We start from the raw sequence: 26,994 nt of genomic DNA, 5'->3' as shown, positions 1-26,994 counted from the left end.
GAGGAGGATGGTGCTGGTCTCTTTTCACTGGTGGCCACCGACAGAACTAGAGGAAATGGCCCCAAACTGAAGCACCAAAAGTTCCACAGGAACTGAAGGAAAAATTTCTTGCCAGTGAGGGTGCCAGAGCCCTGGAACAGGCTGCCCAGAGAGGTTGTGGAGTCTCCTTCTCTGGAGATCTTCAAACCCGCTTGGACGCAGTCCTGTGCCATGTGCTCTAGATGACCCTGCGTGTGCAGGGGGTTGAACTAGATGACCTCAAGAAGTCCCTTCCAACCTCCAGCATTCTGTGATTCTATGATTCTATGATCTTGTCCTGGGCTCTGATCCAGGCCCCAAACTCCAGCCTTCCTCTTGGAAGCGTTTTCCCCTGGACATCTGCAGAGCAGCCACCTGCAAAGAGCCTTTTACCAGGCACCGAAGCCATCAGAGAGGCAGGAATGAAGTTGCACCATCATAGGCGGTCTGGCAGTTGAACAGCAGAAGATACCTGCTGGTGACTTGGTTTCTCCAGGATGTGTTGTCCAAATATCTATTCACCACTTTCCCCTCCTCCTGGAAGACCCCAAATTCAGCTAGGTCTTGGAGGAACTGTGGAAATCTAAGCATAGAGTGTGGGAGCAGGCACAATTTGAGGGAATTTTGAGTAAAAATGTGGCTATGATGGGACACTTTGAAGGACCCTGGTTACCAGTGAGTTTCTCCTCCACATGATGATGAAGGGACATATAACCCCAGATTGGCCCATTAACAACTCAGCTGATTAATTCTCGTGTCCCCCTGGGATAGAAGGTCACAAACCCGTCTGGCTTTCTCGTGAGCAGACTCCTTGATTAAAGTGTGGAGGAAAACAGGGCTCACATCAGGTTGCTTCCGTAAAATCCATACATGAAGATGACACACAGTGACTGTAATCCATAGCTGTACCTTCTTGGTTGTTCTTAAGTATGAAAAGTTGCGAGATTTTAGTTATTTTGGGGGAAAAGGGGTTGTTTTCGTGTAATTCCATGACAACAGTAAGGAAGCTTGCTGGGCATTTTATAACTTTGAGTTCGGCCAACTTGACCCCCATTTTCCCGATGCTCCGATTGCCTGGAATGAGGATCACCAAGGACTAGCGTTGATCTGAGGGCTGCAATATTTTATTTAACGGTGATGGGAGATTTCCCATTTGCTCCAAGGTCTGTGTTCAAGGCAGGTCCTGGGGCCTCCGCAGTAATTAATCCTTTTTTCCAGTTAATTATAGGGCGAGGAATTCTGTCTCATAATTAGGACATCTACAACCGTCAAGAGAGTGTTTGCGCCAGATTAGATTTGATTAAGACTCATTATGCTGCTGTTTACCTCATTTGATTTGTTTGGAAACCAAACGTCGCTCGGGCCCATTTGTAATCATAAACTGGGGGCTTTTTCCCCCTCCTATTCAGTTGTGAATATTTATTACAGATTTGTGCCACCAGGTCTATTTATTGGATGCAGCTGGTGGTCCTACTGCAACTCACAGAGGTGACATTAATATTTCAGCCATCGGGGGATTATTTGTGCTCTTCTTGGCATGGGGTCTTCCTACACGGGTGCCCTAAGCGGTGTGATTCTCTGCTCATAGGAAAGGTGATGAAATCCATTTTTCACCTAATAAATAATGGAATGGAATAACGGGTCCAACAGGGAAGTTGAGGTGGGAAGACGCTGCCGTCGGCGGCTTCGCCTTGGCTATGTCTGTTTGGGAACGTCGCGCCAAGGCAGCAGATTGTCCCCTCCGTGGGACACCGGGATGAGCTGCTCGTCCTTCCGCCTGGGCACATTGAGGAATCGCCTAAAAACCCGTCCCCGGGGACACCCACGGATCAGGAATTTGGAACTTGCGGCAAGCGGAGGCCGAGCAGAGAGAGGGCATGGGCAGAGCCGCCAAGTCAACGCAAACATTGGTTCCTCTGCCTGCAACGTGGCAAAAATCAAATTATTTGAGATTTTTTGGCCTATATTTTAGTAATTATTTTTTTCTGGGATATCCTGGATTAATCTCAGATCCGGCTTAAATATTTCTCAATGTTTTCTGGCAAACCTGACCAGCCTGGTGCAAACGGTGGGAAAGGAAGTTTCTAGGAGACTGGGTTGTCTCGTTTGCTGATAATAGCAGGGAATATTTGTTCATTAATGGGCATTCAACAGAGGAAGGGATTTGACAGGATGAAGGGGCAGGAAAAAACAGGGAAGTGTTTTGGAGCTAATGCTGAGAGATGGTCCTAAAGTTGCCTGGAAGAAACACTCTGCTGAAGAACTCTGCTTCGTATATATTCTATACGGCCCTAGGTAGTCCAAAAGCTAAGCATGGCTCTATATGGACACAAATGAATAAGTCACCCTGGAAACCCCTGCAAATAATAACCAAATAATCACAGATTCATTTTGCCAATATGAAGAATCATTGCTGTGGGAATTATTTTTTCTAATAATCTTGCATATTTGTTTTTCCAAGAGGGTTTGGGTAGCAGTTAAAGCTACGGGAATATCAACACGGCCTGTTTTATGGATTTTTCTTACTGCCTTTTTTTGTTGATGTGGTGGTTTCCACCTTTGGAAAGGTGGGTGTCAGCAGGAATCCAGGCTGGTTTCCATGGGCTGCTCAGCTTGGAAGGGACCTGGGGACATCGTGAGTCCGACGTCTGCCCAGAGCAGAGCTCAGTTCAGAGCTTCTCTAAATCTTGTGGCAAAACTTGTCCAGCGTTTTTCAGCGTGGTCAAAACCAGTGTAATTCAGAGGAGAAATAGGTTAATCAAGGTGAAGCAGCTCCGCTGGAATATTTGCAGAAATATTTGCAGAAACGCCCGTCGTCCTGCCTAAAAAAATCGCTCCGTGCTTCTGTCCTAGCTGGTTTTCCAGCCTCTGGCACCTCGTGATTCTCTGCATTGCAGGTTTGTGCTCTAAAGCCAGCGGAGATACCACCACACTCCCCTTTCCAAGGCTGGGTGCCAATTAGAGCCTCAGAATCCAAACTGGATGCATGCCACATTGCCTGGGATTTTTTTTTCCCTCATGGGGCTGATTTTTTGGCATCGCTTTCCACCCCAAAACATGTTTTATGACAAATAATAGTCAACAAAAGTTGAGTTGGGCGGCTGCTCTGCTCGGCCACCCTTGTCTGAACATGGTTAGACTGCCCATCAAGACCGATGACGGGGGTTGCTTGGGTAAGGGCTGACATCAGCTGAACTCACACAGACTTCTCATTTTATTTTCCCCCAACACTTTGATCAACAGCTTCCAAACACTTGTGCCCGTGGTGTCTGTGGGCTGTAGATGAGCTCCAGCTTAATGTCTTCTCCACCAAAGCCGTTGGAGATCTTCATCCCGGCCTAACCACTTTCCTTCATGAAGCCTGGAGCAGAAAACAAGTAAAACTCTGCCTTTTTCCATGGAGAGCAGGGATGGGTGTGTGATAAATAGATAACACTGTTTGTGTTGGTGTTTTTAAGCTGGGTTGTTTTCCTTTCATCTCCATAACCCATCAGCTCAGGCAGGAGAACAGCCCAGGGAAAGCACGAGCCGCCCGGGACACCATTGCTAAACTTGGTGGGTGGCCGATTCCTGCAAAAAAAATGAGTGAAGGATGAAGCTGTTAGAGCTCTTGAATCAGAACCGGTCACTAGTAATCATGACTGTTAGTTTCGTTATTAAATATTTGTTGGAAATAGAAACAGTTACTTAATTTGAAGTCTTTTAAGAGCTTCCGTGAGGTGAGGTTGCCTGGCCAGGACGCAGAGCGCACATAGGTGTGTGAGCTTGAGAATGAAAGTCAACGGATGAAGTCTTATTTAATTTTTACCTGGAAATCTGTGGTCTTTTGGAAGCCACAAGGCTCCGGGAGCCGTCACGGCTCTTTTGAGGATGTCTCGGACTTCTTTGGCCCGCGGTGCCGCCGCAGAGACTTCCCTCTGCCGCTGGGAGAAGGTCTCTTCCCCTGCCAGGATTTCAATCACTTCTGGCCAAGTGCATCAGAAAGAAGCACTTAGAGCAGCGAGGATGAGGAAGGGACCAGAGCAGCCATCGTGTGAGGAAGGACTGAGCGAGCGGGGCCTGTCCAGCCTGGAGAGGAGCAGCCTGAGAGGGATGTGACCAACATGGACAAGGACCTGAGGGGAGAGTGCAGGGAGGACGGGGCCAAACTCTCCTGGGTGGTGGCCGGTGCCAGGACAAGGGGTGCCGGGGCCAAGCTGAAGCCCAGGCAGCTCCATGTCCATGTGAGGAAGAACTTCCTTGGTGTGAGGGTGCCGGAGCCCTGGCACAGGCTGCCCAGAGAGGCTGTGGAGTCTCCTGCTCTGGAGATCTCTGGAGATCTTACAGGTAGGCAAGCATTAACCCTGCTCTACTGGCATAATTATTTAAAAGTCAAACGCACATATCGATGCTCAGTGTAAGAGGCGTTCCACATCCTCCAAGCGCAGGCCGGGCCCAGCGCCGCGAGGGCCTCTCCGCTTTGCCGGCCAGAGAATGAAACTCCAAGCGTTTGTGGTTTGGAAGAAGCATTTGTGGAACATGAAGGGGGTGACGTGTGAACGGAGCGGGGCCTTGGGCACCTCCAATCCAAAGCTCCTGCTGGAGTGTTTTGCTTAGGGGGTTTCTCACAGCGAAGGGTTTTACTGTGTCGCTTCCGTTCGTGTCTGAAAGTTTGAGTTGGAGCCGGGGCCGCCCCAGCATTAAAGGTCTGGCCAGAAACGCCGATACGGGCTCGAGCTCTGGGTTTATTCCGTCCTTGTACATCCTTGGGCTTGGAGAGTGACGGGCGTAGCAAGGTATTTCACGTGATTTCCCCCTTTCCTCGGGTGTAGGACTGGTATTTGCAGAGCAAATCAATCACTCGCCTGCCAACCGCTTCAATGGAGGAGTGGGACCTTCTGCGTGAGGGGGCTCGGACCTTTCCCATGGGAAATATCCAGCAGATTCCTCCCATCCGTCGGTCTCCAGGACCTAATTACGTGGGAGGGCACATGCACGCGGCCCTGCCCACACGGGGATTTATTCCATCTTAGTTCGCACCTCTAGGTGTTCATCAGCCCTTCAGAAATCACATTATTTTAAGCAGGCTCTAAATAACAGAAGTTCAAATATTTTCCATTTTTAAAACAGGCTTCGAGTCCCACCAACCATTACTTTTAAACTGAAAATGTGCCTGCGTATGGGTGCTTCAGGTGCACTCACCTCGCAGCTCAGGTTTCTCATTTGCCTGCTGACTTCTTAAACTAAAAATAATGATGATAAAGTGCAAAATCACGTTAAAAATACACAGTGCTGTGAAAGGAAACACGGGCACAACTCATGCACTCCGCCGTGTTCCTGCTGTTGCCCATGACTCGGTGTGTGGCTTTTGGGAGCCCGCGTGGTCCTGCCTCCTCGTCCCTCCGTGAGGGATCGGGGAGCTGGTTTCATCGTGGCGACGTTTGGGGGCTGATACTTGATTTTGTGCTTTTCCCCCCGCAGATTGTCAAGCTGAAGGCGGAAGCGCGGCTGGATCTGCTCAAGCAGATCGGCGTCTCGGTGGACACGTGGCTGAAAAGCGCCATGAACCAGGTGATGGAGGAGCTGGAGAACGAGCGCTGGGCCAGCCTGCCGTCCGTGACCAACAACGGCTCCTCGCACCGGGTACCGTCGCGAGCGTTGGGCAGAGAGGGACCTCCTGAGCTTCCACGGGGAACAGGGTCCTGCGCTGGGGCAGGAGTAACCCCAGGCACCAGCACAGATTAGGGGTTGACCTGCTGGAAAGCAGCTCCATGAGAGGGATTTGGGAGTCCTGGGTGACACCAAGTTGCCCATGAGGCAGCAACGTGCCCTGGTGGCCAAGAAGGCCAATGGGCTCCTGGCTGCAGCAGGAGCGTTGCCAGCGGCCGAGGGAGGGATCCTGCCCCTCTGCTCAGCTCTGGGGAGGCCGCACTGGAGCATTGGGGCAGCTCTGGGCTCCCCGAGACAAGAGGGACCTGGAGCTGCTGGAGAGGGGCCAGGGCAGAGCCACGAAGATGAGGAAGGGACCGGAGCAGCCGTCGTGTGAGGAAGGACTGAGCGAGCGGGGCCTGTCCAGCCTGGAGAGGAGCAGCCTGAGAGGGATGTGACCAGCATGGACAAGGACCTGAGGGGAGAGTGCAGGGAGGACGGGGCCAAACTCTCCTGGGTGGTGGCCGGTGCCAGGACAAGGGGTGCCGGGGCCAAGCTGAAGCTCAGGCAGCTCCATGTCCATGTGAGGAAGAACTTCCTTGGTGTGAGGGTGCCGGAGCCCTGGCACAGGCTGCCCAGAGAGGCTGTGGAGTCTCCTGCTCTGGAGATCTCCAACCCGCCTGGATGCGCCCGGGTGCCCCGTGCTCTGGGTGTCCCTGCTGGAGCAGGGGCTGCACGGGGGGATCCCGAGAGGGCCCTGCTAACCCCAACCATTCTGGGATTCTGTGTTAAACCTCCCTCCAGGGCCCCAGGGCTCTACTCTAGCAGCAGCTCCCACAGACCCCCATGAATATCCCCTCAGAATCCAGATCAGGAGTCGTTCGTTGGCCGGTAGCTAATGGGAAAAGGCTCCTTGTGGCTGAACCTACCCAGTGCAGAAGGACGAGCAGTGTCCCGGTTTAATGCAAGAAACGGGGAAATAGGATTTGGGGCTGCTGGGTTTGCTTTGGGGTCGTTTTTGTGACATTGGGAGAGTGCCGTGATGTTGATTTTGCCATTGCCCAAAAGCAAAATGTTTGCATATTCCTGTGAATTTCTTCAAATCTTCAGCAACTCATTAATAGTTTACAGTTTTAACTGGACTATATGGATGAAAAGCACATTTTTTTTTTGCAAATGTCTAGAAACACACATACCCACATCGTGTTTTTAAGAGGATTTTGTGTATTTCAGAAGCAGGTTGCAGTGAATCTCTGCAGGAAAACTTTTTTTTCATATGGATTTGGACACTTAGGTGTTTCATTAAATATCAGTGAAAAGCTTCTGAAAAACAGGCAGTCCACTCATGTGGACACATCGAAGGATATTAACATCTAAGGATATCTAAGGATAATATCCTTAGATATTAAACTAAGGATATTAGATGTGTCCTTCCAAAAATATTTGTCCCAGTTTGACCTTACCACTGTTCACCTGCAAATTACTGCCCCATATTTGCATGGGGCAGTAATGCACCTCCATGCACCTCACCTTTTTCCTGTGTGAATAATCTAGTTTCACTTAAAAGCATAGGAAGATGAAATTGGAACATTCATATGAGCACTGCTGCATTTTACCCACGGAGCTGCTAACTTCTGGAGCTGCTAAATTCCATTGCCAGGATGTGCTTCCCTGTGTCCCACGTCACTCCGACGCCTGGAATTCCATCCGACGGGTGCCAAGGCTACCTGAGGCCCAACACGGATCAGGGTGACTTGGTTTGATGGTCACCTGCACACGGGACTGCTCGTTTTGGTGATGCTGATGTGCAAAACCGGTTGGCGACATCTCCCACGCGCGGCCTGGGGAGCGTTGCCAGCAGTGCTGAGCTCTGAAGAAAGTCATTTTTATGTGATTCATAGGAAAAACAAGCTTCCCCGTCCCTCCCCAGCTGCAGAAGGAGGAGCTCTTTGAAAACAAACACCACGAGCTGCATCAAACAGCTGCCCGAAGCAAGAAATCCCATGCAAAAAAGCAGGAAGTACTGAAAAAGCCCCTGTTTTGGTTGCTTTTTCTCTTGGGTGTGCAACGTGGAGCTGTCACCTTTGGCAGGAAAAGCTGCCCGAGCTGCTGCTCTTCCCCAGGAGCCAGCAAAACTCAAATGCCTGCAGGAAAGGGCAGGATTGGGGCTGCACGGAGCGGGTGGCCGAGCGCTTGGCGATTCCCGAGGCTCCTGGTCTGCACCTGGAGACCTTCTTGTGGGCTCCATCCTCGGCCAAAATGACTCGATCTGGGCTTTGTTGTAACGGTTTTGCCAGATGCCCGAACCAGAAACAGTTGCTCTTAAGCAACACCCAAACTCCCCTGGGAGCAGGAGCGCGGCGGCTTCACCTTGGGAAACACCTTGGAAAAGCCTTTGGGCGGCCACCTGGAAGGAACCAAGTGCCCCTTCAGCACGGTTTTCACCCCCAAAGCCCTGCTCCTCCTCATGCATTTCTGTGTTTTATTCCCCTGCTGCTTTCCCAGTCATGGGTAAAGGTTTTGCCCACAAACCCTTCCAGAGAAGTCTTCTTCAAACACAGGTTTTCTCCATCCCTGTTGACTGCACTTGCATCAGAGGAGCTGCAGACTCAACAGACGCTCCCATGGCCTCTCTTCGCTTCTTCTGCTCAAGATGTTTCTTCCACGATGTTAGACCCAGAGCTCCAACACATGGATGGTGATTTATCGGATCGGACTTAGCGGATTTAGTGGAGGTCGTTGCAGTTGCTGCTCTTCGTAGGCTCCATCCCATGATTAATAGTCAAATTAGAGGTTGCAGTTGATCCAAGTTTCATCCTTCACCAAGCCCAGAGGAATTCTTGGCCTCTGGTTCATCTCCGATCCTTTCTAGGCATGAGAGAGGAGGACATGCTCCATAGCTGTGTTTTCCATGTGTTTTTCTTCCCTCCTCTCTTCTCCTGTCCCATTTCCTCCAGCTTCCTGTTGGCTCCTTCCCAACGCCACGTCCCACCGGAGCCGCCAACGCTTGGCCCCGGAGCCAACCCCGGTGCAAAACTTGGAGCGCGTTTTCTTTGGATGGGCTATAAATAAGGAAGCGGCCGGAGGGCTGGATCTGTGTCCTTCCTTGGCCTCTTGCACCAACGCTGGAGGAATCGGCATCCACCACGTGTTATAGATGGTTATATCATCACCTATATAATGATGATATAATAACAACTCTGAAGTGCATCATCTTGGGAGGGAACGCTGTTATTTTTCCGCTCTAGCTGCCAAAACAAGTTAACAATTTCTGCTGAATTGATGCAGCTGCCCTGTTACATATTAATGGAATTGGGAAACCCTTCTGTGGCCTGGAGGACACCGAATCGATGGTGACTGTTGTCTAATTCCTTCAACCAGAAGGAGAGAACAGTGTCGTTATGGTTTGTAGTAACCCAGACTTAAGTAATAGTCAGTCAATAATGTTTGGGGAGGCTCCCAAAGCCATAAATAATGTTCCCTTCGGCGGGAACGTGCAACTGGATGCGCCCGGCTCGGGAAGGGGAGAGTTTCCTGCGGCTCTTGGGTTCCTGCTCCGGCATCCAAGAGCAGCGAAGGAGCCCCTGGCCAGGGACCACCTGGGGAACTGCCCCTTCTGCACCCAAATGGGGACGGAGGGCGTCGGGTGTCAGCGCGGGGTTGGTGTCCCCATGGGGGACAGATGAGCGAAGGGCTCCGGGGCAGCGGCGGCGAGTCCGGTCTTGAGCCTCCCCCGTGGCGAATCTGCAAGATAAAGGAGATAAACATGAGGAGGAGATGAAAATCTAAATAAACAGATTAAAAATGAGATAAATCTATAAATACAGAGTAAATGCTGTATTGACATCTCCTTCCTACGCTTACTCGCGCTGTCTCAGCGCTTTGAAACCTGCCTTCAGTCCTCCATGGGTTCCCTTTTTCTTGGTGCCTTGTGGCCCGTGTCCTCGTCCTGCATGGAAAGAAGAGCCTTGGGGACAGGCTGGTGTCACTGGCCCTGCTTTGCCTCTCCGCGTGTGCAGACGAAGCTGTTGAAAGATGCTGGGAGCAGCCCACACGCTGCAAATTAGGGTTTTTTTTCCCTCCTCGTGTTAGAAAACCAGGAGCAGATGTTTTACGAGCAAGTGTGTCTAGCCGTGATCCATGAATTCCCACGGCGCCTCCTCTCGCTCCCAGCTCAACTTCGGCTTTGGCTCCGGGGAAGCAGCATCAGCCAAAGCCCGTTAGAGACTGGGGAGAAAGAAAAACCCACAAATTTGCCTTAATTTACAGTTAGTCATTAATATATCAAAGCCAGGTAGGGTTTTGGGTGTTTTTTTGCAATTTAGCAATTTATTTCGTTACAACATCCGCGTGCACTAATGTAAACCCCAGCTCAATGAAAATGGGGGAAATTCATATGAATTAGGAAGACTATCCTAAAATTACAACTTAAAACTGAATTGATAGCAGGAAATGGTTCCGTTTTGTGCTGTTCTGCCCCAGAAGAAGACCGGGGTTGTCTCAGAGCTGAGGATGGAGATCTGCTCTGAGCCTAACTCGCTCCCATTCATCGGCCGTGCACTTTTCCTGAGGATTTGCTGCAAATTAGAAGGAGGAATCCCTGGGGAGGTGGCACACATCTGGAGCCGTGCCCTTGCTTTAAGGGCTTGTCTGCTTTCAAGGGAGATAAAATGTTGATTCCAAGTTTCATCCAGGCACGGGGCCAAAGAAACCGCTCACGTCAGCGGTGCCCAAGCTGCATTTACAGAAACTTGTATTTCCAGCAGGTCGACTTCGGCTTTTATTCAGACTTTTATAGTTCCGAATCATAATTCTTTCCCGAAATATTTCTTTTCGTATAATCTGCAGCAAGGCTGCGCTGCAAAGGATGCCAGATGGAAACTGATATTTTTCCCCAAAATATTTCCCTGCACCTTCATTTCGCAGCTCCTGGCCATAGGTGCAGCAGTTTTTAATAGCATAAATCCTCTGTAAATGTCTCTTTTTCAAACTATAGGCTTCAAACTCAGTAACATCTTCCAAGACCATTAGGCACCATTTCAGGTCTTGTGTAAAATATATATATTTATGGTCATCCAGCAGTTGAGCTGTAGCTTCCAATAGCTGTTTTTTTCACAATGAGGTATTTAAAACACAAATTCTGTTCTTGAATTAAGAAATGCAGTGGAATTAAGACCTACATTGATCACAGCTCTTTTCCTGCCACTTTGTTCCCCTGCTTTTCTGATGTCCTAGGGAATCCTATGGCGGCTGCTGCCTAGTGCTGGTTTCCCTCTTATTTTTTATAGAAAAAAATAATTTTATAGAAAAAAGAATTGCATTGTCGTTCTGATGCATGTCTGTTTTGGTCTCTCGAGTGACTCTTACTTTATAATACAACCAATTCCGTGTGTTTTTAACAGATTAATGCTGATGCAGAGAAGGAGGAGGGCGAGGAGTTTGAGGACAGCATGGATGTCTACGACGACAGCAGTTCCAGCCCGTCGGGGACACTAAGGAACTACCCTCTGACCTGCAAAGTTGTTTATTCCTACAAGGTTGGTGGTTGCGCTCGGGAGGCCCCCGCGGGGACCGCGTTGCTGCTCCCGGCACCTGACGGCCCCTTTTTCCTGGGATCTCCCCCGCTCCAGGCTTCCCAGCCGGATGAACTGACCATCGAGGAGCACGAGGTCTTGGAGGTTATTGAAGATGGAGATATGGAAGATTGGGTAAAGGTAGCGTTTGCTGAACTCAATTATTTTTCACTGTTCCATTTTGGGAGCAGAAAAATGCGTTTGGCTCCGAAGAACTCCAAAGCGGAGACTTTTTTGCCATCTGTTACTTCCAGGCGCGAAATAAAGCCGGGCAAGTGGGTTACGTCCCGGAGAAGTACCTGCAGTTCCCCACGTCCAGCAGCCTGCTGAGCATGCTGCAGTCCCTCGCGGCGCTCGACAGTCGCTCCCACACCTCCAATAACTCCACGGAGGCCGACCTCGTCTCGGGCAACCTCAACGGAGACGCCAGCGGTAAATCCCTTCAATCGCCCGTTCGTTTGGGGCAGGAAACAACCCCCTGGGTTGGGTTTGAAGGTTGCGCGTGAGGGTTCGGGGTGAATCTGAGTGCAGCTCTCCTCATCCATAGAATCATAGAATCATGGAATGCTCAAGGTTGGAAGGGACCTCTCGAGGTCATCCAGTCCAACCCCCTGCACACGCAGGGTCACCTAGAGCACGTGGCACAGGACTGCGTCCAAGCAGGGTTTGAAGATCTCCAGAGAAGGAGACTCCACAACCTCTCTGGGCAGCCTGTTCCAGTGCTCTGGCACCCTCACTGTTAAGAAATTTTTCCTTAAGTTCCTGTGGAACTTTTGGTGTTTCAGTTTGTGGCCATTACCTCTAGTTCTGTCGGTGGCCACCAGTGAAAAGAGGCCAGCACCATCCTCCTCACTGCCTCCCTTGAGGTACTTCTAGACACTGATTAGATCCCCTCTCAGCCTTCTCTTCTCCAGTTGAACAGGCCCAGCTCCCTCAATCCTATAGCTTTTAAGAAAAATTTCTATTGTTTACCTGGATATCTCATAGAATTGGGCTAAGTTCAAGAAAGCTAAAAGAAAATTAAAATGAGCGAGGGATTATGTGCAGGGCGTATTTTTTTTCCTCAACTCACGCCCATTTTGCTTTCTTCTCTCCCCCTTTCTGCAGTCTGTTTCGTAAAAGCACTTTATGATTACGAGGGCCAGACGGACGACGAGCTGTCCTTCCCCGAAGGAGCCATCATCCGCATCCTGAACAAGGAGAATCAAGACGACGACGGCTTTTGGGAAGGGGAATTCAACGGCCGCGTTGGGGTGTTCCCGTCCGTGCTGGTCGAAGAACTGACAGCCGCACAAAACGGAGAGACTCAGTGGATTGGAGATATTCAGGTGTGTGAAAGCAGGTCCAGGAGCCCAATTTGCTGGACCCTTTTCCTTTAAAAAACCTAATTTTGGGGAGGTCGACCCTTTTCAAGGAGCTTTAACCATCTCCATCTTCTTCTTTGGCTGTTAACGTAGCAGATGTTACGAAAATGTGACCTTAGATAACAAAGAAATGGGGAGGTCTTGCAAGGCTGCAAAGATCAGCCTCCTCTTTGGGGAATAAAAATCAGAACAGGTTTAAGAAGAAAATATCATGAACCTTTATTTTGTGCTTTCTTATCTAGCCTCGTAATTACCCAGCGCTGTAACCAAAGGGGAGAATTCACAATCTAATCCCTAGAATTAATTTATGGCATAGAGTGAGAGACCAAGCAGAGCCTGGCAAAAAGAATTATAGGCTCGTTTAATCCTCATTTAATATTTTCATACTTTATTCTATGTCTTCCCATTTTCTGAAGGGCACAATAGGATATTCTGTTCCGGTCCCTCACCCTATTGCAATGTCCTCATTTTGGTGCAATTTTTAAAGCCTTCCATCCCATCCTGGTGCTGTGGCAGAACTGGGGGTGCCGTGAGGGTCACGGCACCGCTGCATTTCTGTTAGTGTTTAATGAGCCCGTATTAACCTTGTGTTGTGATAAACCCCAGGAGCTGAGCGTTTTCTGACCGTACACGGAGGGGCAATCTTGGCCAAATGACGGGTTTGGGATAACCTTCAAAAAGCTCCTCTAAATTATAGCTGGGAAAGGATGAAGATTTGCTCAGTGGCAACCTGTGATGGAAAAAGAACACCGTCCCTGTTGGGTGTCTTGGCTTTCTCTCTCAGCCATCCCCGAGAGCAATTTTCTTGGGCAGGTTTTTGCTAGGAGGGCAGGAATCCGTCGGATAATGCCGGATAACTCGCTCTGTGTCAGTGTGCTGGGAGGAAGCGCCGAGGAGCAGGGGTTTTGGCAGCAGCTCCCTCTTTCCAACGCAGGTTTCCCCAACGCCGAAGGCCAACAACGCGCTGCCGCCGCTGCCGCTCTACGACCAGCCGCCCGCCAGCCCCTACCCCAGCCCCGACAAAAGAGGCTCCCAGTTCTTCCCCCGATCACCATCCACCAACGGTAGGAAAGTTTGCCGTGCCAAACACGCCGGCTGTACCTTCAGTGTAGATTTTCCACGTTTCCTAAGGAAAAAAGGGGATTTCTTGGCAGCCTAAGGCTAGCGCAGCAGTAGCAAACAGCCTGTTTGTGGTTGATCTTTCAGAAAACAGCTTCAGTTCGGAGTCCCCGGGATTCTCGCAGCCTCCACGACTCCCTCCCGAGGGTTCCTATGGAAAACTGCGGCCGGTAAGTTGGGGCTGTGGCTGTGCTGCTGATCCCGCAGGCAGCGCTGTGCCCATCCCGGGGAAATCCCCAGAGGAATTCGGGCAGCGCACCGGAAAGCTTCGCTCTACGGTCTGCAAACGCAGCTGCCCCAAACGCAGGGTCCCAAGGGAACGGCTTGAGGAAAGCTCTATTCCCTGCACGTGGAATAAAACAGGAGAGCTCCGTGAGGTGAGGGAACACCCGAGCGAAACAGGGCTGCCCTTGCTGAAACACCAAGGCGTGTGTTAAAGGTGACCTTGAATCCCCTGTTCCCTGTCGCTCCTGTACCTGCTTTTATAGCTTTGATATCCGTGTGTCTCTGCACGAGACACGTGAACGGGAAATCTAACCAGGGAGGACGTTTTTCCAACTCTGCCGATGGCCCACAAGAGGCTTTGGGTGCCAGTCTTTCCAAGCACTGGGAGATTCCCTTCTTTACCCACCTTACAGAGGTGTCAACCCCTTAATATCCCCTAAAGAGAAGTAAAAAAGAGGTGTTAAATCTTCAGGGCTCCCCTGCAGCCAGGGCTGAGGTTGTTGTAAAACCCCTGGTGGGAGCGTTGCAGATTAAACCCAGCGACAAGATCCGTTGTTTTGTGGGTCTTCGCTGCTGAAAAGCAGAGATTTGGCCACACAAAAAGAAAAAGGAAGGAAAAATCTTCATCGATTAGCGCTTTCCAAGCCCATCCACCAGGGTTAATTTTAAACTGAATTTCTGAGGGTTTCAAAGCCCTAAATCAAATCACAGCAGGATTTGCCAGCTGTAATTTCCTAGTGTTGTCAGGGAATAGCAACGCTGCGGGAAAAGCATTTTGTGTCCCTGCACCTGATCCCTCTTGGTCGCATAGGTAGAGCCCGCGGGTCTCTGCCAAACACCCCTGAGTCGACCTTATCCATCCTTATCCATCCTTATCCATCCTTATCCATCCAAACACCCGAGGCAGAGGCAGGGCTGGGTCACCAGGGATCGATCAGAGCCGGCTGCACGTTAACTTATTCCGGCTTCAAACCCGCCGTGGCGTTTGCTGGGATCCCACCGGGCTCCCGCTGGAAGCGCCGGCTCCGGCCGGGCTCGCGCGGCCGCTCCGGCCTCCGCAGGGGATGTTTTTCCTGGCGAGTCGCTGCGGCGTCTCCTGGAAACGTCCTAAGTTGGTGCCGAGCTCCGGCAGGAGCAGTAAAACCCCCGGGGATGTGGAAAGAGCATCAGGTTTCGGATCCGGGTTTGGGATCTCATGGGGGATCCCACATGAGATGTCCCTGCTGGGGGACGAGCCCCAGGCTAAGGTGGCCTCAGCTCCCAGCACTCGATGCAGGGTCCAAAGATCCCTCTGGGTTGATCCCTGGCTGCTCTCACTGCTCCGGGCAGCGCAAACACCTCATCTGCCTCCATAGTGTCTAGAAGTACCTCAAGGGAGGCAGTGAGGAGGATGGTGCTGGCCTCTTTTCACTGGTGGCCACCGACAGAACTAGAGGAAATGGCCACAAACTGAAGCACCATAAGTTCCACAGGAACTTAAGGAAAAATTCCTTCCCAGTGAGGGTGCCAGAGCACTGGAACAGGCTGCCCAGAGAGGTTGTGGAGTCTCCTTCTCTGGAGATCTTCCAAACCCGCTTGGACGCAGTCCTGTGCCACGTGCTCTAGGTGACCCTGCGTGTGCAGGGGGTTGGACTAGATGACCTTGAGAGGTCCCTTCCAACCTTCAGCATTCTGTGATTCTATGATATAGTTGTATTTAATGTTACTATGACGCCCGTGGGCAGCATCTCGGCGCGCGTGGCCACGGGCCCAGCTTTGCTCCAGCGGCTCACTGGGATTCAGGGATTTTTCTCATGGCTCCGCGCTGGTTTTGGCCCTTTCAGGTGCGAGCGGCTCCGCCGCCCCCGACGCAGCATCAGCGCCGGCCCACGGAGAAGATCGAGGACGTGGAAATCACCCTGGTGTAAGCGCCAGCGCCGCCACGCAGGAGGGCCACAATCAGGACCAAGCCGGGGATTTGGTCGCTCTTCGTTTTTAGGCACCTTTGCATGATGAAGACTTTTCCTAGAGCAAGAGATAGGGAGGATTTGATGTGACGGTGACGCGGTGGACTCCTTCCCACAGTCATGGCTATTTCGTGCCTTTTTTTTGGTGGTTGTTTTGATGCGATTTGATTTGTATATAGCATTCTGCCTCTCTCAGCACAAGCCACGCGGGGCCGAGCAGGGAGTCGCCTCGGAGCGGGCTGCTCTCTCGGCCCAACGCGGTCGTTTTTTATACGGAGGCTTCGGGAAGAGCCTCCCTCATGCAACATAGTCATAGCATCCTTATATCACGTGCATTAGTACAGTATATTACTGTTGCCATAGGAATGTGTTCAAGATTGTCAATCCTTCGAGTAGCATTACTTGTCTGATTAGCAATTAATCAGATCTTCGGGAATGAAAAAGGGAACTGGAGTATAAGGAGAGGCTGGCTCCTCTTTAATCCCCTTGCAGAAGGAAGGAAAAGGAACATAATCGTCTAAGGAGAAGCGATGCGGGTCGTATGGCGTTGATTCGATTAATGCACACCTCGTCGATGAGTAACAGTTAAGCAGAACTAAATGTTCTTTGTATTAATATTTATGCAGTACATTTAGTAATAGAGTATCTAATACAGAGGTGCTGAATTAGTAGCAACATCTTGTTCCATAGCATAAACCAACTGGTAGAAAAGTAAGCGAGATTTTTGTCTAGATCTGGAAATTGAGCTTCTTTTTTTTTTTTTTTTTGCCTTAGCAGATTTTGGCTTTTTGATTTTTTTTAAGTCCTCGGGTCCCTCTTACCCCAGTTATTGCCGTGTCCTTTTATTATCCCACATTAGCAGTATATCTTTGTCCCCAGAACATCTGGCTAGAGTTAGAAGTTGCATTTAGCCTATTGACGTGCATTGCAGAGTTTGGGCATTGGGTGTAGCGTTTTCCCGTGCGAAACCCATGGAATAGCCAAATCCAGGGAAGCAAGAAAATCTCTGGTTTCTTTCAAGCCCTTGGGCCACCTCTGTGGCCAAGAGGAAGGTAACAGTCTACGCTGTGGAGTTACTCCTAGGCGAGAAAGAGGGAGTAAAAGAATTTCCAAGCTAATCTGAAATTGGAGATCTCTGAGAAGGAAACGTTCTTTTTTTGTTCATTTAACAGAAGAGGGAAGAGGGTTTTCGGCGTCGTAACACGAAGAACAATGGCCAGGGGAGAGGGGAGAGGTGACAGCAGGTTTCCCTATGTGCGATCACCAAATTATTCCCAGAAGAGTGTCGGATCAAAGCTTCAATTAAAAAGCATCACAGATCTGTGGGTTCTTCCAGCCGTGACCCGGGTTATGTTGAACGCGCTCTTAGCGTTCACCTCTTTCTCTGTTGTTCCTTTTCCGCAAGCCGGTGCATTTTCTCCCTTTAGTTTACTAACAAGGGCTATTTTTGAGGCTGCATTTACAAACCACAATCATCCAACAAGATTTTTTCTCATCAACTTTGCACATAAACTCATCAAGCCCAGCGCAGGCTGCGCCGCCAACCTCCTTCCCACGGGGTCCACGTTCTTCGTTCTTTTGCACCTCTTGTCCTGTTGATCTGTTCGAGGTCTTTTTATGTGTTTATCAAACTTGTTCTTAAGTTTAAAAAAAAAAGAAAAAAAGACAAAAAAAAATGTTTTTAAAAAGATTTAACTGCTCGCAAACCTTTTGCAAGCTTCGCCGCGCAGAAGAAAACGCCAGCGTTGCCATAACGTTCACGTCCGATTTCTTTGGCCAGTTTTCCTGTGTCCTTCACACCTGGAACTTTCCAAATTCCGAAAGTGTTATTTAATAAGTCTCTTTTAGTTGTATTTGAAAATATTTTCTGTAAGAGCTGCTAATTTTATTTAAAAAGAAAAAAAAAAAGAAGAAAAGTTGTAAAAATATGCCTCCTTTTTAACTATGATTTCTTCATACAGGGCATGTATCGACGTATCATCGTGTACAGCGTCAGTACACTGAAAGCATAGGTGCAAATGCTTTCTTTATATTGGCTGTAAAAAGTTTGTATTTATTATGTATAAAAAGTTGAATAATAAAAAGAAAAGTGGAACTAAACCCGTGGGGGTGCCGTGACGTAAAACACGGCTGCGCCCAGGGGAAAATGGCATTGGAAGATGTGCTCGGGGCTCGGTTCTGCAGCCAAGGGGGATGGAATTATATATAATATATATGTTAATAGGCTATATAGCTAACTGCAACTGGGCTAAAGCTATAAGGGAGGTTTTGGGGGTGTCGTTTTGGTGCTCTGCTCTTCTACGGAGCAATTTGAACCTCCTGCTCGGGATGACCCTTATGCGGGCGCTGCAAGTAGCCTCCCTTCGAGGTGATATTTATGAGGAGCAAAATGAGGCAAAATGAGGTGACAAAGTTATCATAATTGCTCAATATGCTCGGGGCAGCTCTGCGGTGCCAGGTTTGATCTTTAATCTTTTATTTCCAGCGCTCACGGCAAATTCCACAGTTTGTTTTTCGCCCCTGACCTCCCGCAGCCTCTTCCTGTGCTAAATTCCCCCTTTCCCTGTCTTTTTACCCGCGTCTTCCCCGTGCTCAGAGGACTGGGGACTGGCAATAAATAAAGGCCCTGTGGGGATCTCGGGGTTGCCTTTTCAGTACTTCATCCTCATGCCCAAGGTCAAAGCGATTCCACCTCAGACCTGCAGGCCAAGGCCTTCTTTTTGCACCTAAATGTAGCATTTCAGACCAAAATTCCCTCGGGATCCGCTGCCAATGGAAGTGACGGCTGGAGCTCACTTTGCAGGTTTGGGTTTGAGCATCCTCTCACATTCGCACTGACCGTTTCTGCTCCAGGACACTCGAGGATGGAGGAGACTCTTGGTCCTCTGTCCTCTCCCGAGTTCCTTGCTCTAATCCCTAGGTGTGATCCAGCAAATCCGCAGTTTCCCCGGGATTCAATTCCCTGCAAAGCGACATGGAGAAAGATTTACCTGTGGCAAAGATAAACCCAGGAATTAGCAGGTTGCCCGCGCAGCGCCCTCCGCTTTCGGAATGATTTGTGTCGCAGCCCTGAATTTTCCCTGCTTTTAACGGAGTGTGTTTGTTTAGGTTCTTGTCTTTCCATGCAAATCCGAGCGCAGCTGCCCCTGCTCCCGGGGAATTCGTTTTGTCTCCTGTAATTGCCGCTCCTTTTTCCATTGTTTAAGGAAAGACAAATGAATTTCCAGGTCTTGTTGCGCTGACAGCAGCTTTTTTCAAGCCCGGAGTGCAGCTATTTGTCTTGTTTTCTTGCTCACTTTCACCTCTGCGTCCTGAACAAAACGCCTGGCCTCAGGAATTCCACGGAAAACTAGGGCCTCCCTCCCCTCCATCCTTCACGCCGCTGGAGCCAGGGCTCTGCGGGCACCACCACGCTCGGGCAAGAAGGCTTTGACGTGCACAGAAAACAGCAGCAACCTCGGATTAATTCGGGATTCACTTCCAGAGCAGACCTGGATGATGAGCCACGCGGAGGCGGGAATTTCCAAGCAGAGCTCTGGTGTCTCGTAGCGATTCCGTGGCTAATTCCATGGTTTACCTCGTGTCTTGGTGTAAACGAGGGCATTGCCCACTGCATGGGGTGTTTTTCTATCCGTGCTTTTTTGGTTTGACGTTCCAGGCTTTCGGCTTCCGTGGAACCAGCTTTCCAAGAGAAGAACCGGTGTTTTTCTCAGAAATAAGATGGCCAAAATTCCTGCTGCTTCCTCCTTCCAAAGAAGCAGGAAGGGCAGCTCCATGTGAGTGAGCAGCGAAGGGGGAGAAGTGACGAAGAGGGGACCGAGGCCGAAGAACACGAGGGCTAGGGGGGATGTTGGAGCTGGGAGGCAGCGCTCCAGCAGCTGGAGTGTGTTCCCATGCTGGAAGAGAAAATTCCAAGGAGGAGAATTAGGAAGGAAGACCGGGGGAAGCCGGGGAGTGCATGGACTTCCAGCAGCTTCAGTGAAAGGATCCGAGCAGCCTTTCTGGGCAGGGGAGCAGGAGCAGGGCCAGACAGTGACCCTTGCTTGGCCAGGAAGGTGTAGGAGGCTGTCAGAGGCCACAGGCTGGTGACAAAGCAGCTTCAGGACACCCTGTGCTGGCCCAAGAACCCTGGAACACCCTGGTGACTGGGTTAGAGACACTCAGTGTGCGTGTGATGGGTTCACTTTTGTTCCTGCAGGCCTAGGAGCAAGTGTTGCCCGTCTGTGTAGCTCTGGTGCTAGAAATCAGCTCCAATGCTGATTTGGCAAAGCCTGGGGAAAGAGCTGGAGTTGATGCCCTCGGTATCCAGCTAGGCTTGAGAACTGCTGGGCTTTGCCGTCGGCGGGGACTTCTCCAGGGATCAAGGGACTCTTTGGGGATGCAGCGTCCAACTTGCAACGTCTCCATCTCAGTTGTCACAAGAGAACTCGGGGTTGAGCAAAAATACTGTGGATCAGAGAAGGGTTGAGGTTGGAAGTGGCCATTGGGGTCGCCTGGTCCTGTTCCCCAAGCAGGGGCACCTCAAACAGGTTGCACACAATTCTGTGCAGTTCCATTCCAAACAAACTGCAGATTTGTGGGGTTTTTGACACGTTAGAGTCAAACAGAAATGCCTCATTTTAAGCATCTCTGCTCTGGGCGCGATGGCTGTGGGATAACGCGGGGATCCCGGGTTAATTCAGCTGCCGGAGCCGCCGCTGCTGCTTTTGAAATGGTCCCACCGAGCTAATCCCAGGCTGAGGAGCCCATTTATTGATGTGAAGGCCCAGCCAGACGTCGGGGGGGATAATTCTAGCGTGTTAAGTGGGTTATTCCTATGGAAAAGCCAGCTTGGTAAACACTTGTCATTTATTTCTCAGCTCCCACCAAAGTTGCGTTGCCGCTCGAGTGTTTTAGGCAGAGAAGGGCATGGCTGCAGCGGTGGAAAGGAGAGCTCTCTGCATGGCAGACAGCTGGTATTTTTGCTGAAACTGCTCATTTCCCAAACAGCTGCTCGCAAGGGCTCGCACTGGTTTCAGCTCCTCTTTCCTTTGGAGCTGTTTTTAAAAGATCAAAACGGAGCAGGGGGCCAAGTGGAGGCTCCGCTTTAGCATTCTGCTCAGGTGGCTCTTCCCTCCCCGTGGCTCTCTCTGGTTCACGTCCTAGAAAATAACCTTGTGCTCAAACGAGGAGCCTCCTGGTCGCTGCTGCTGGCTGCTTTGGAGGGACCGGGTTTTGTTCTCACCTCAGGGCTGGTTTGGGAGCAGCTCCAGCCCCATCCCAACCCAGGGAATATTGGTGTCCACCCTGCCTTGCCCACACAGGGTAAAAAAAAGCAACCCTCCATCTTCCCAGACTCCTGTTAAACCCCCTCAACCCTCCTCAGTCTGCAGCACGACGGGGTTCGGGTCTATGAAGCCGCGTGGGAGGCGGCTCCGTTGACGGAGCGCCCGGATTGACAGCGATTTAATTGTCTGATTTTGGCCAACTTCACGTCAGCTCCCCTCGGTGTCTGCTGTTTGATGACCTCGTTACGCACAGGCTGTTGGTGCAGCTTGAGTTTTATTCGGGGCTTTGTCGCTCACCCGTGATAGCGCAAAAAGAAATTATGGGGAAAGACTCATAAATTATGAGGAAAATGATTATGAGGAAGGACGGAGCGAGCGGGGCCTGTCCAGCCTGGAGAGGAGCAGCCTGAGAGGGATGTGACCAACATGGACAAGGACCTGAGGGGAGAGTGCAGGGAGGACGGGGCCAAACTCTCCTGGGTGGTGGCCGGTGCCAGGACAAGGGGTGCCGGGGCCAAGCTGAAGCCCAGGCAGCTCCATGTCCATGTGAGGAAGAACTTCCTTGGTGTGAGGGTGCCGGAGCCCTGGCACAGGCTGCCCAGAGAGGCTGTGGAGTCTCCTGCTCTGGAGATCTCCAACCCGCCTGGATGCGCCCGGGTGCCCCGTGCTCTGGGTGTCCCTGCGGGAGCAGGGGCTGCACGGGGGGATCCCGAGAGCTCCCTGCCACCCTCAGCCTCTCTGGGATTCTGTGCAAAACAAGGTGGGTTTTTAAGGCTGCACAAAGTGCTGCTCGGTTTTACTCACCAGGACTGGGTGCCGGCTGGATCCAACCTTCCTGTCCTATCCCATAGCGAATCAGCCAGGCTGCTCGCGCAGGGAGCAGCCAGATGGAAAAACCTGAGGGATCTGATGCCCCACGGGCTGGGCTGCTCCACAGTCCTGTACCAACTGCAAAAAAAATAGGAGAAAAAGAGGCCGTTTAGTCACTTAAAACCTGCTACGGTGCCAGACTAGCATTCACCCCCGTTCCCAAGGCGCCCGGGTCCCGTCGTCTCCAATGCAACACGGTGTCTTTCCAAGGAACATCCAAGGGGGGTGATTTCCCGGCGTCGATTTTTTCCTGCTGTAATAATTGCTTTTAATCACCTCATTACCCAGCGCAGAAAAGAGCTTAAGGCTGCAGGTAGCAGCCCAGTGGGGAGAAAGTAGATGGAGCTTTTCCGGATGTATTTTTGTAAAAAAATCTGCCCCTCAGGCCTGAAAATAAAAAGCAGCCCGAGGAGATGGTGGAAGAAAAGCCACTTGGGGCCATTTCCCTTCCCTGCTCTCAATTTCTCCATATAAAGCAGTGCAAAAGCCAGGTTTGGAGCGATGCTCCTCGAAATTCCCGGGAAAGCAAGAGCCAGGGCGCGAGCTCTTGGAATGACCTCCGCCAGCAGCCTCATTAAATAGTAAAGAGCAGGACAATTTGCAGCTGAGCAGCACATCGGGCGCCCTTCTTGCGTTTGCTGCTTATAGAGGAAGGATAAATTATTCACTAACTCATTTAAAGGCCTCTAAGTGAATCCAGGCAATGAAGCAAAATCTTTTTTACAGGGGCAGGCGCCCAGAGGAAAGCGCCGGCGAGGCCAAAGCCGTCGGGAATGGGCACTAAGACGTCGACGGGTGTTTATTGGATTTTCCAGAGGTAACAGGCCAGGATTGTGCTGGATTTGGGATTGTCGGTCGCATTTCCACACTCATCCATCCCGGTCCGGGCCCTGCTTGGCTTTGGATGGTGCCGCTGCAAAGCCACAGGTGCTTTTCCAGAGCTGCCTTTCCCTCCTGGCCCGTTTCTCCGGAGCTTTCCCGAAGCTGCCGGAGTCACGAGCAAGTCACCAAGGGGATTTACAACATCCATTTGAGCTCGAACAGTAGCAGCTGCTCCGACGGCAGCAATAAACCACAGTACTGGGGCTCCTGCAATAAAACTCCCATCGGAGGCAGACTTTACAACTGGCGCTCGCCATTCCTCATCTCTCCACTCGAATTACTTTCCAGGATCTGTCTCCATTCATTTCGTCCCAACTAGCTCGTCCTGTCCATCCCTGCTCTGGGTTTTCTCTTCCATGGCCAAAATTCAGGAAGTCGGCGGCGCCTCTGGTGAAATGGCCCATTTGGGTGGGTTTCTCCTCCGGATCTCGGGATCTCGTAGGAAAAGGCGGAGGACGCGGGCTGAGCTCGGAGCGTCACCCTTGGCCACCGTTTTTTGGTGTTTTTTGGGCTGGAGACGCGGGCTGGCTCCAGACGAGATGGTTTGGGGCCCATGTGCTGCAAAAAATAAAAGATATTCCCTCAAAATACGGCTGCTCTCGGCCCCAGACCCACTGCTGCCACCGTGCAGGGAGGTGTCCAGACACTTCCAAGCATTCCCAGAGGGATGGCTGCGAGATTTCCAAAATGCATCAGGCCGAGGAAGTGGGGAAGCTGCCGTGGGGCCCTCTGGGATGCTCTGAACAGCAGCCAGATTCCCGGGGTGAAAACGCAGCGGCACCGGCTTCACCGAGGCTGTTCAATGGGCTCCGGCTGCCATAAACCATGTCCCTGTCTGGGGAATGAAAGGAGCTGTGGGAGGCAGCGCGGCCCCGGATTCCGCAGGCTGCTCGGAGCTGTTTTCCCCGGAAAGCCGGCGCTGAATCCTGCCGAATCCCTCAGCGTCCCATCGTGTCCCTGCTCCGTTTGTTCCTGCTGGGAAAGGGAGCAAAACCCCAGGTGGGATCTGGGATCGGGGACTGGATGCTGCAGAGAGGGGGAAACTGAGGCCTGGGGGTGTCTGTGCTGCTGGGGACGCCGGTGGAGCCGGACAGGCCCCGGAGCAGGGCTGGGATCGCCACCCCCTTCCCAACTGCCCTCATTTATCCCGAGGGACCCGCGACGCTCCTGCAGGTGGGGGGACCCCGAGGCCACTGCAGGTGGATGTCCCAGGATGCAGCCGTCCCCCTCCCGGGATACCCAGGGTGTTTTCCATGTTTTTGCCGCCTCCAGGCTGAGGATTTTGCGGACAAAGGCAGCGCCGTCCCTCGCAGCACGGTGGCCCTCTCGTGGCCACTGCTGTGGGGACACATCCACGGCCACTCCGGCTTGAAGGGCTCGGGGACACCAGGCTGGGCTGGCTCCAACACGGATAAGCTTTGGGAAGAGGAGAGAAAGGCCCTCAGGAAGCTGCCTACATCCCTGTCACCGCTGTTCCCGCTCTCCCGCCTTGAGGCTCCCAGTCCTGTTCCCACTTCCATGTCCTTTGGTTATGGCAGTGCAAGGGCTCCCTTTGCACCCTGGAAAAAAGAGCTTGGGCTCTCCGCAAATCCGGAGCAAATCTTGGAGCCCTTCGCTGTGCCGGGCCGCACCTGAGCCGGCTCCATCCCTGTGGGCCGCAAGCACCGGCCTGCGGCTCATCCCGGGAGCCAACGCAGGAATCCCACATCCCTATTTGTGGAGGGGACTGAAACGCTCCCGGTTTCCGAGCCTGCTGAGGGATAGGGAACATTCCCACGGGGATCCAATGCCATCGAGGCCTCGGCTTTGTACGCGGGTGCAGCGTGAGCCCGGCTTTGCCTGCGGATGCTGCCCCTGAAACGCTGACACCACACATAGTTTCTCCTTAATAGGGCATGGAAAAGGCGCTGCACGGCAGGGCCAGGCTGGGATTTTTTTGCTAATGTTGTGTCTTTCCTGGTAAATGATCCAGAAATGCGTCGGCTTCGTGACCTCAGCCTAAAAGAAGGAAGATCCCGGGTAGATGTTTCCCGCTTTGGGAGGGCTTGGAGTTTGCCCTGTATCTTGAGTCCAAAAAGGAAACCGGTACAGAGCAAACGGATGGATTTTGTTAAGGTCGGGAGAGCCTTTTCCTAAAAAAAAAATGCTTGGAGCACCTGGTTAACAGGCTGCTGGGCAGGGCTCCCTGCATGGAGATGTCCCCATGTCCTGGCCACCCCATCCCAGCCAGTGTCCATGGTCATATCCGATGTTACCCTGGAGCAAGGACCGCAAATGCAGCCACTGCTGTCTGGCCGGATGATCCCAACTCAGCTCAGCACTGCTGTGACCAGGACTGGGACCGTGGGGTCCCCAAGTGCCACCTTTCAATGCGACAGTGACGCCTGGGAGGAAAGCAAACTTCCTTGGAGCTTGGAGGGACCTGTTGGGACCAGCATAGCAGGAGGCCAGAGAGAGGAGCTGTTCTCAAGGAGAATGGAAACAGGAGATGGGGTTGGGATCACGGGAGAGACACTTGGGATCAGGGTGGGTTTCTGCATCTCAAAAAGGACCAGAGCGAGGGGAAGGTGCCAGCTCAAGGCAGGTGAGTTGAACACAGCAAGGAGAACATGGTTGGACTTGGTGATCCTGAAGGTCTTTTCCTACCAGAATGATTGCGTGATTCTAAGAAGGTGACGAAGTGACCCAGGAAGGGGGACACAAATTCCTTCTGGCCTTGCAAATGGGACTGCAGGTCCTGGCATCCCGCAGCGGCTCCCGACGGGCTCTGTCTCGCCGGCGTCTCGGCCATCACCCAAGTCTTGGACAAATAAATCCCTGGGGAAGAAGAGAGGCGGGAGATGAAGGGAGCAGAAGCCTTTTCCCACTCTGGAGAGCGCCTGACATCTAGCGGTGGAATGAACCTTTCCCTGGGAAAGGAGAGAGCTGCTTCCTCTGGGAATTGCTGCCTCCCCTCCTGCCCCTCTGCTGAGGAGACATTTCCCAGTGCATTTCTCTGTGTATCTTCCCACAAATTTTCACTGTAGGAAACATTTATTTTGTATTTCCCAGTCATCCAGACTCAGGTCTTTGCAGCCTTCCAACCCCTGAAGCTCAACAGTGTTGGCAAACCAATGCATCTTGCTATTCACCCACTAACCTATATGTGCTAATTCTACCCATTATTAGCTTTTCTACACATTTTTTTCCACACAGCCAAAGACCTATGATCTATGAAGCCTTTTTTTAAAAAAAAATAGAGTGACATTTGCCACTTTCCCCAACTTTTCCAGTAAGAAATCCCATCCTGCCATTACTAAGTGAAACCCAGTTTAAGTATCTGGTTTTCAGAGGTGCTCACACTGTCATAAGAGGGGAAAAAATCATGTTAGATCTATCTCTAAGCAATGGTTAATATTTATTTAATCGTTTATTTTGCAGCAAGGCCACAACCCCGTCGCTCAAGCCGTGGAAACTATAGAAAAGATCTACCACTGCTTGAAGAGCTTATAGCTAGCTATAAACCACATTCATAGCCAACTATAAATACTTGATAGGTGTTGTTAAAATTTACTTAAAGTAGCAAATTACCAGCATGGTTATATCCTGAAAGCTGCTTTATAGGGGGCTGGGAACAGCTTGCTTGGTATTGCATAGCAAAAACCCAGCTGTGCCCCGTGGGATAATGTGTCCTCACAGCTGTGACTTCCATCCCAAGCTGGCAGTGGTCTTAAATGAAATAAAGAAGTGATTTTTGCATCTCTTCTCCCTAATTTGCAGGCTCGTGAGGTGCATTTGGCAGTGTGTGGCCTCTTGAACCAGCCCCTTTTGCCGCATATTCTGGGAATCCCACATATTCCAGGAAAGATTCACTGACTTCTCAGGATGGAAAACGGAAAGGACATGCATCCTTTCACCTGTAAGGGTGGAAAAAAAAGAGGTTAAAGAAAAGCCTAAATAAGGATCCAGGGGGAGAGCCTGCTCTTGAGCCCCATGCCAACCTGCAGCCTTCAGGAGGTTTGAAGCCCCTCGTGGCTTTCTCCCTCCCTCCTCAGCAAAAAACTGAGGTAAATTATTTCGCTGCCCACCCTCCCGAGCGTTTCGAAGGCCTTTGTGCCATTTT

General features: G+C 51.3%; 1 protein-coding gene across 2 annotated transcripts in view; it reads left to right on the top strand.

Moving 5' to 3' along the window:
• FCHSD2 (FCH and double SH3 domains 2) overlaps positions 1–15,836 on the top strand; it is a 91,747-nt gene extending 75,911 nt beyond the window's left edge. For both annotated transcript variants that reach the window (XM_088534996.1, XM_088534995.1), the window contains 8 exons: positions 5,479–5,640; positions 11,049–11,183; positions 11,277–11,360; positions 11,474–11,651; positions 12,327–12,547; positions 13,518–13,647; positions 13,790–13,872; positions 15,751–15,836. In XM_088534996.1, coding sequence (XP_088391122.1) covers positions 5,479–5,640; positions 11,049–11,183; positions 11,277–11,360; positions 11,474–11,651; positions 12,327–12,547; positions 13,518–13,647; positions 13,790–13,872; positions 15,751–15,834 — 1,077 coding nt within the window. In that variant the 3' untranslated portion in view covers positions 15,835–15,836. The remainder of the gene's footprint in view (positions 1–5,478; positions 5,641–11,048; positions 11,184–11,276; positions 11,361–11,473; positions 11,652–12,326; positions 12,548–13,517; positions 13,648–13,789; positions 13,873–15,750) is intronic.
• Positions 15,837–26,994: the final 11,158 nt, after the last annotated feature.

Source organism: Tinamus guttatus, unplaced genomic scaffold (assembly GCF_059628265.1).
Source record: "Tinamus guttatus ecotype Peru unplaced genomic scaffold, ASM5962826v1 Tinamus_guttatus_pri_ptg000602l, whole genome shotgun sequence".
In the NCBI taxonomy this organism is placed as follows: Eukaryota; Metazoa; Chordata; class Aves; order Tinamiformes; family Tinamidae; genus Tinamus; species Tinamus guttatus.
This window is presented reverse-complemented; position numbering and strand designations above follow the sequence as displayed.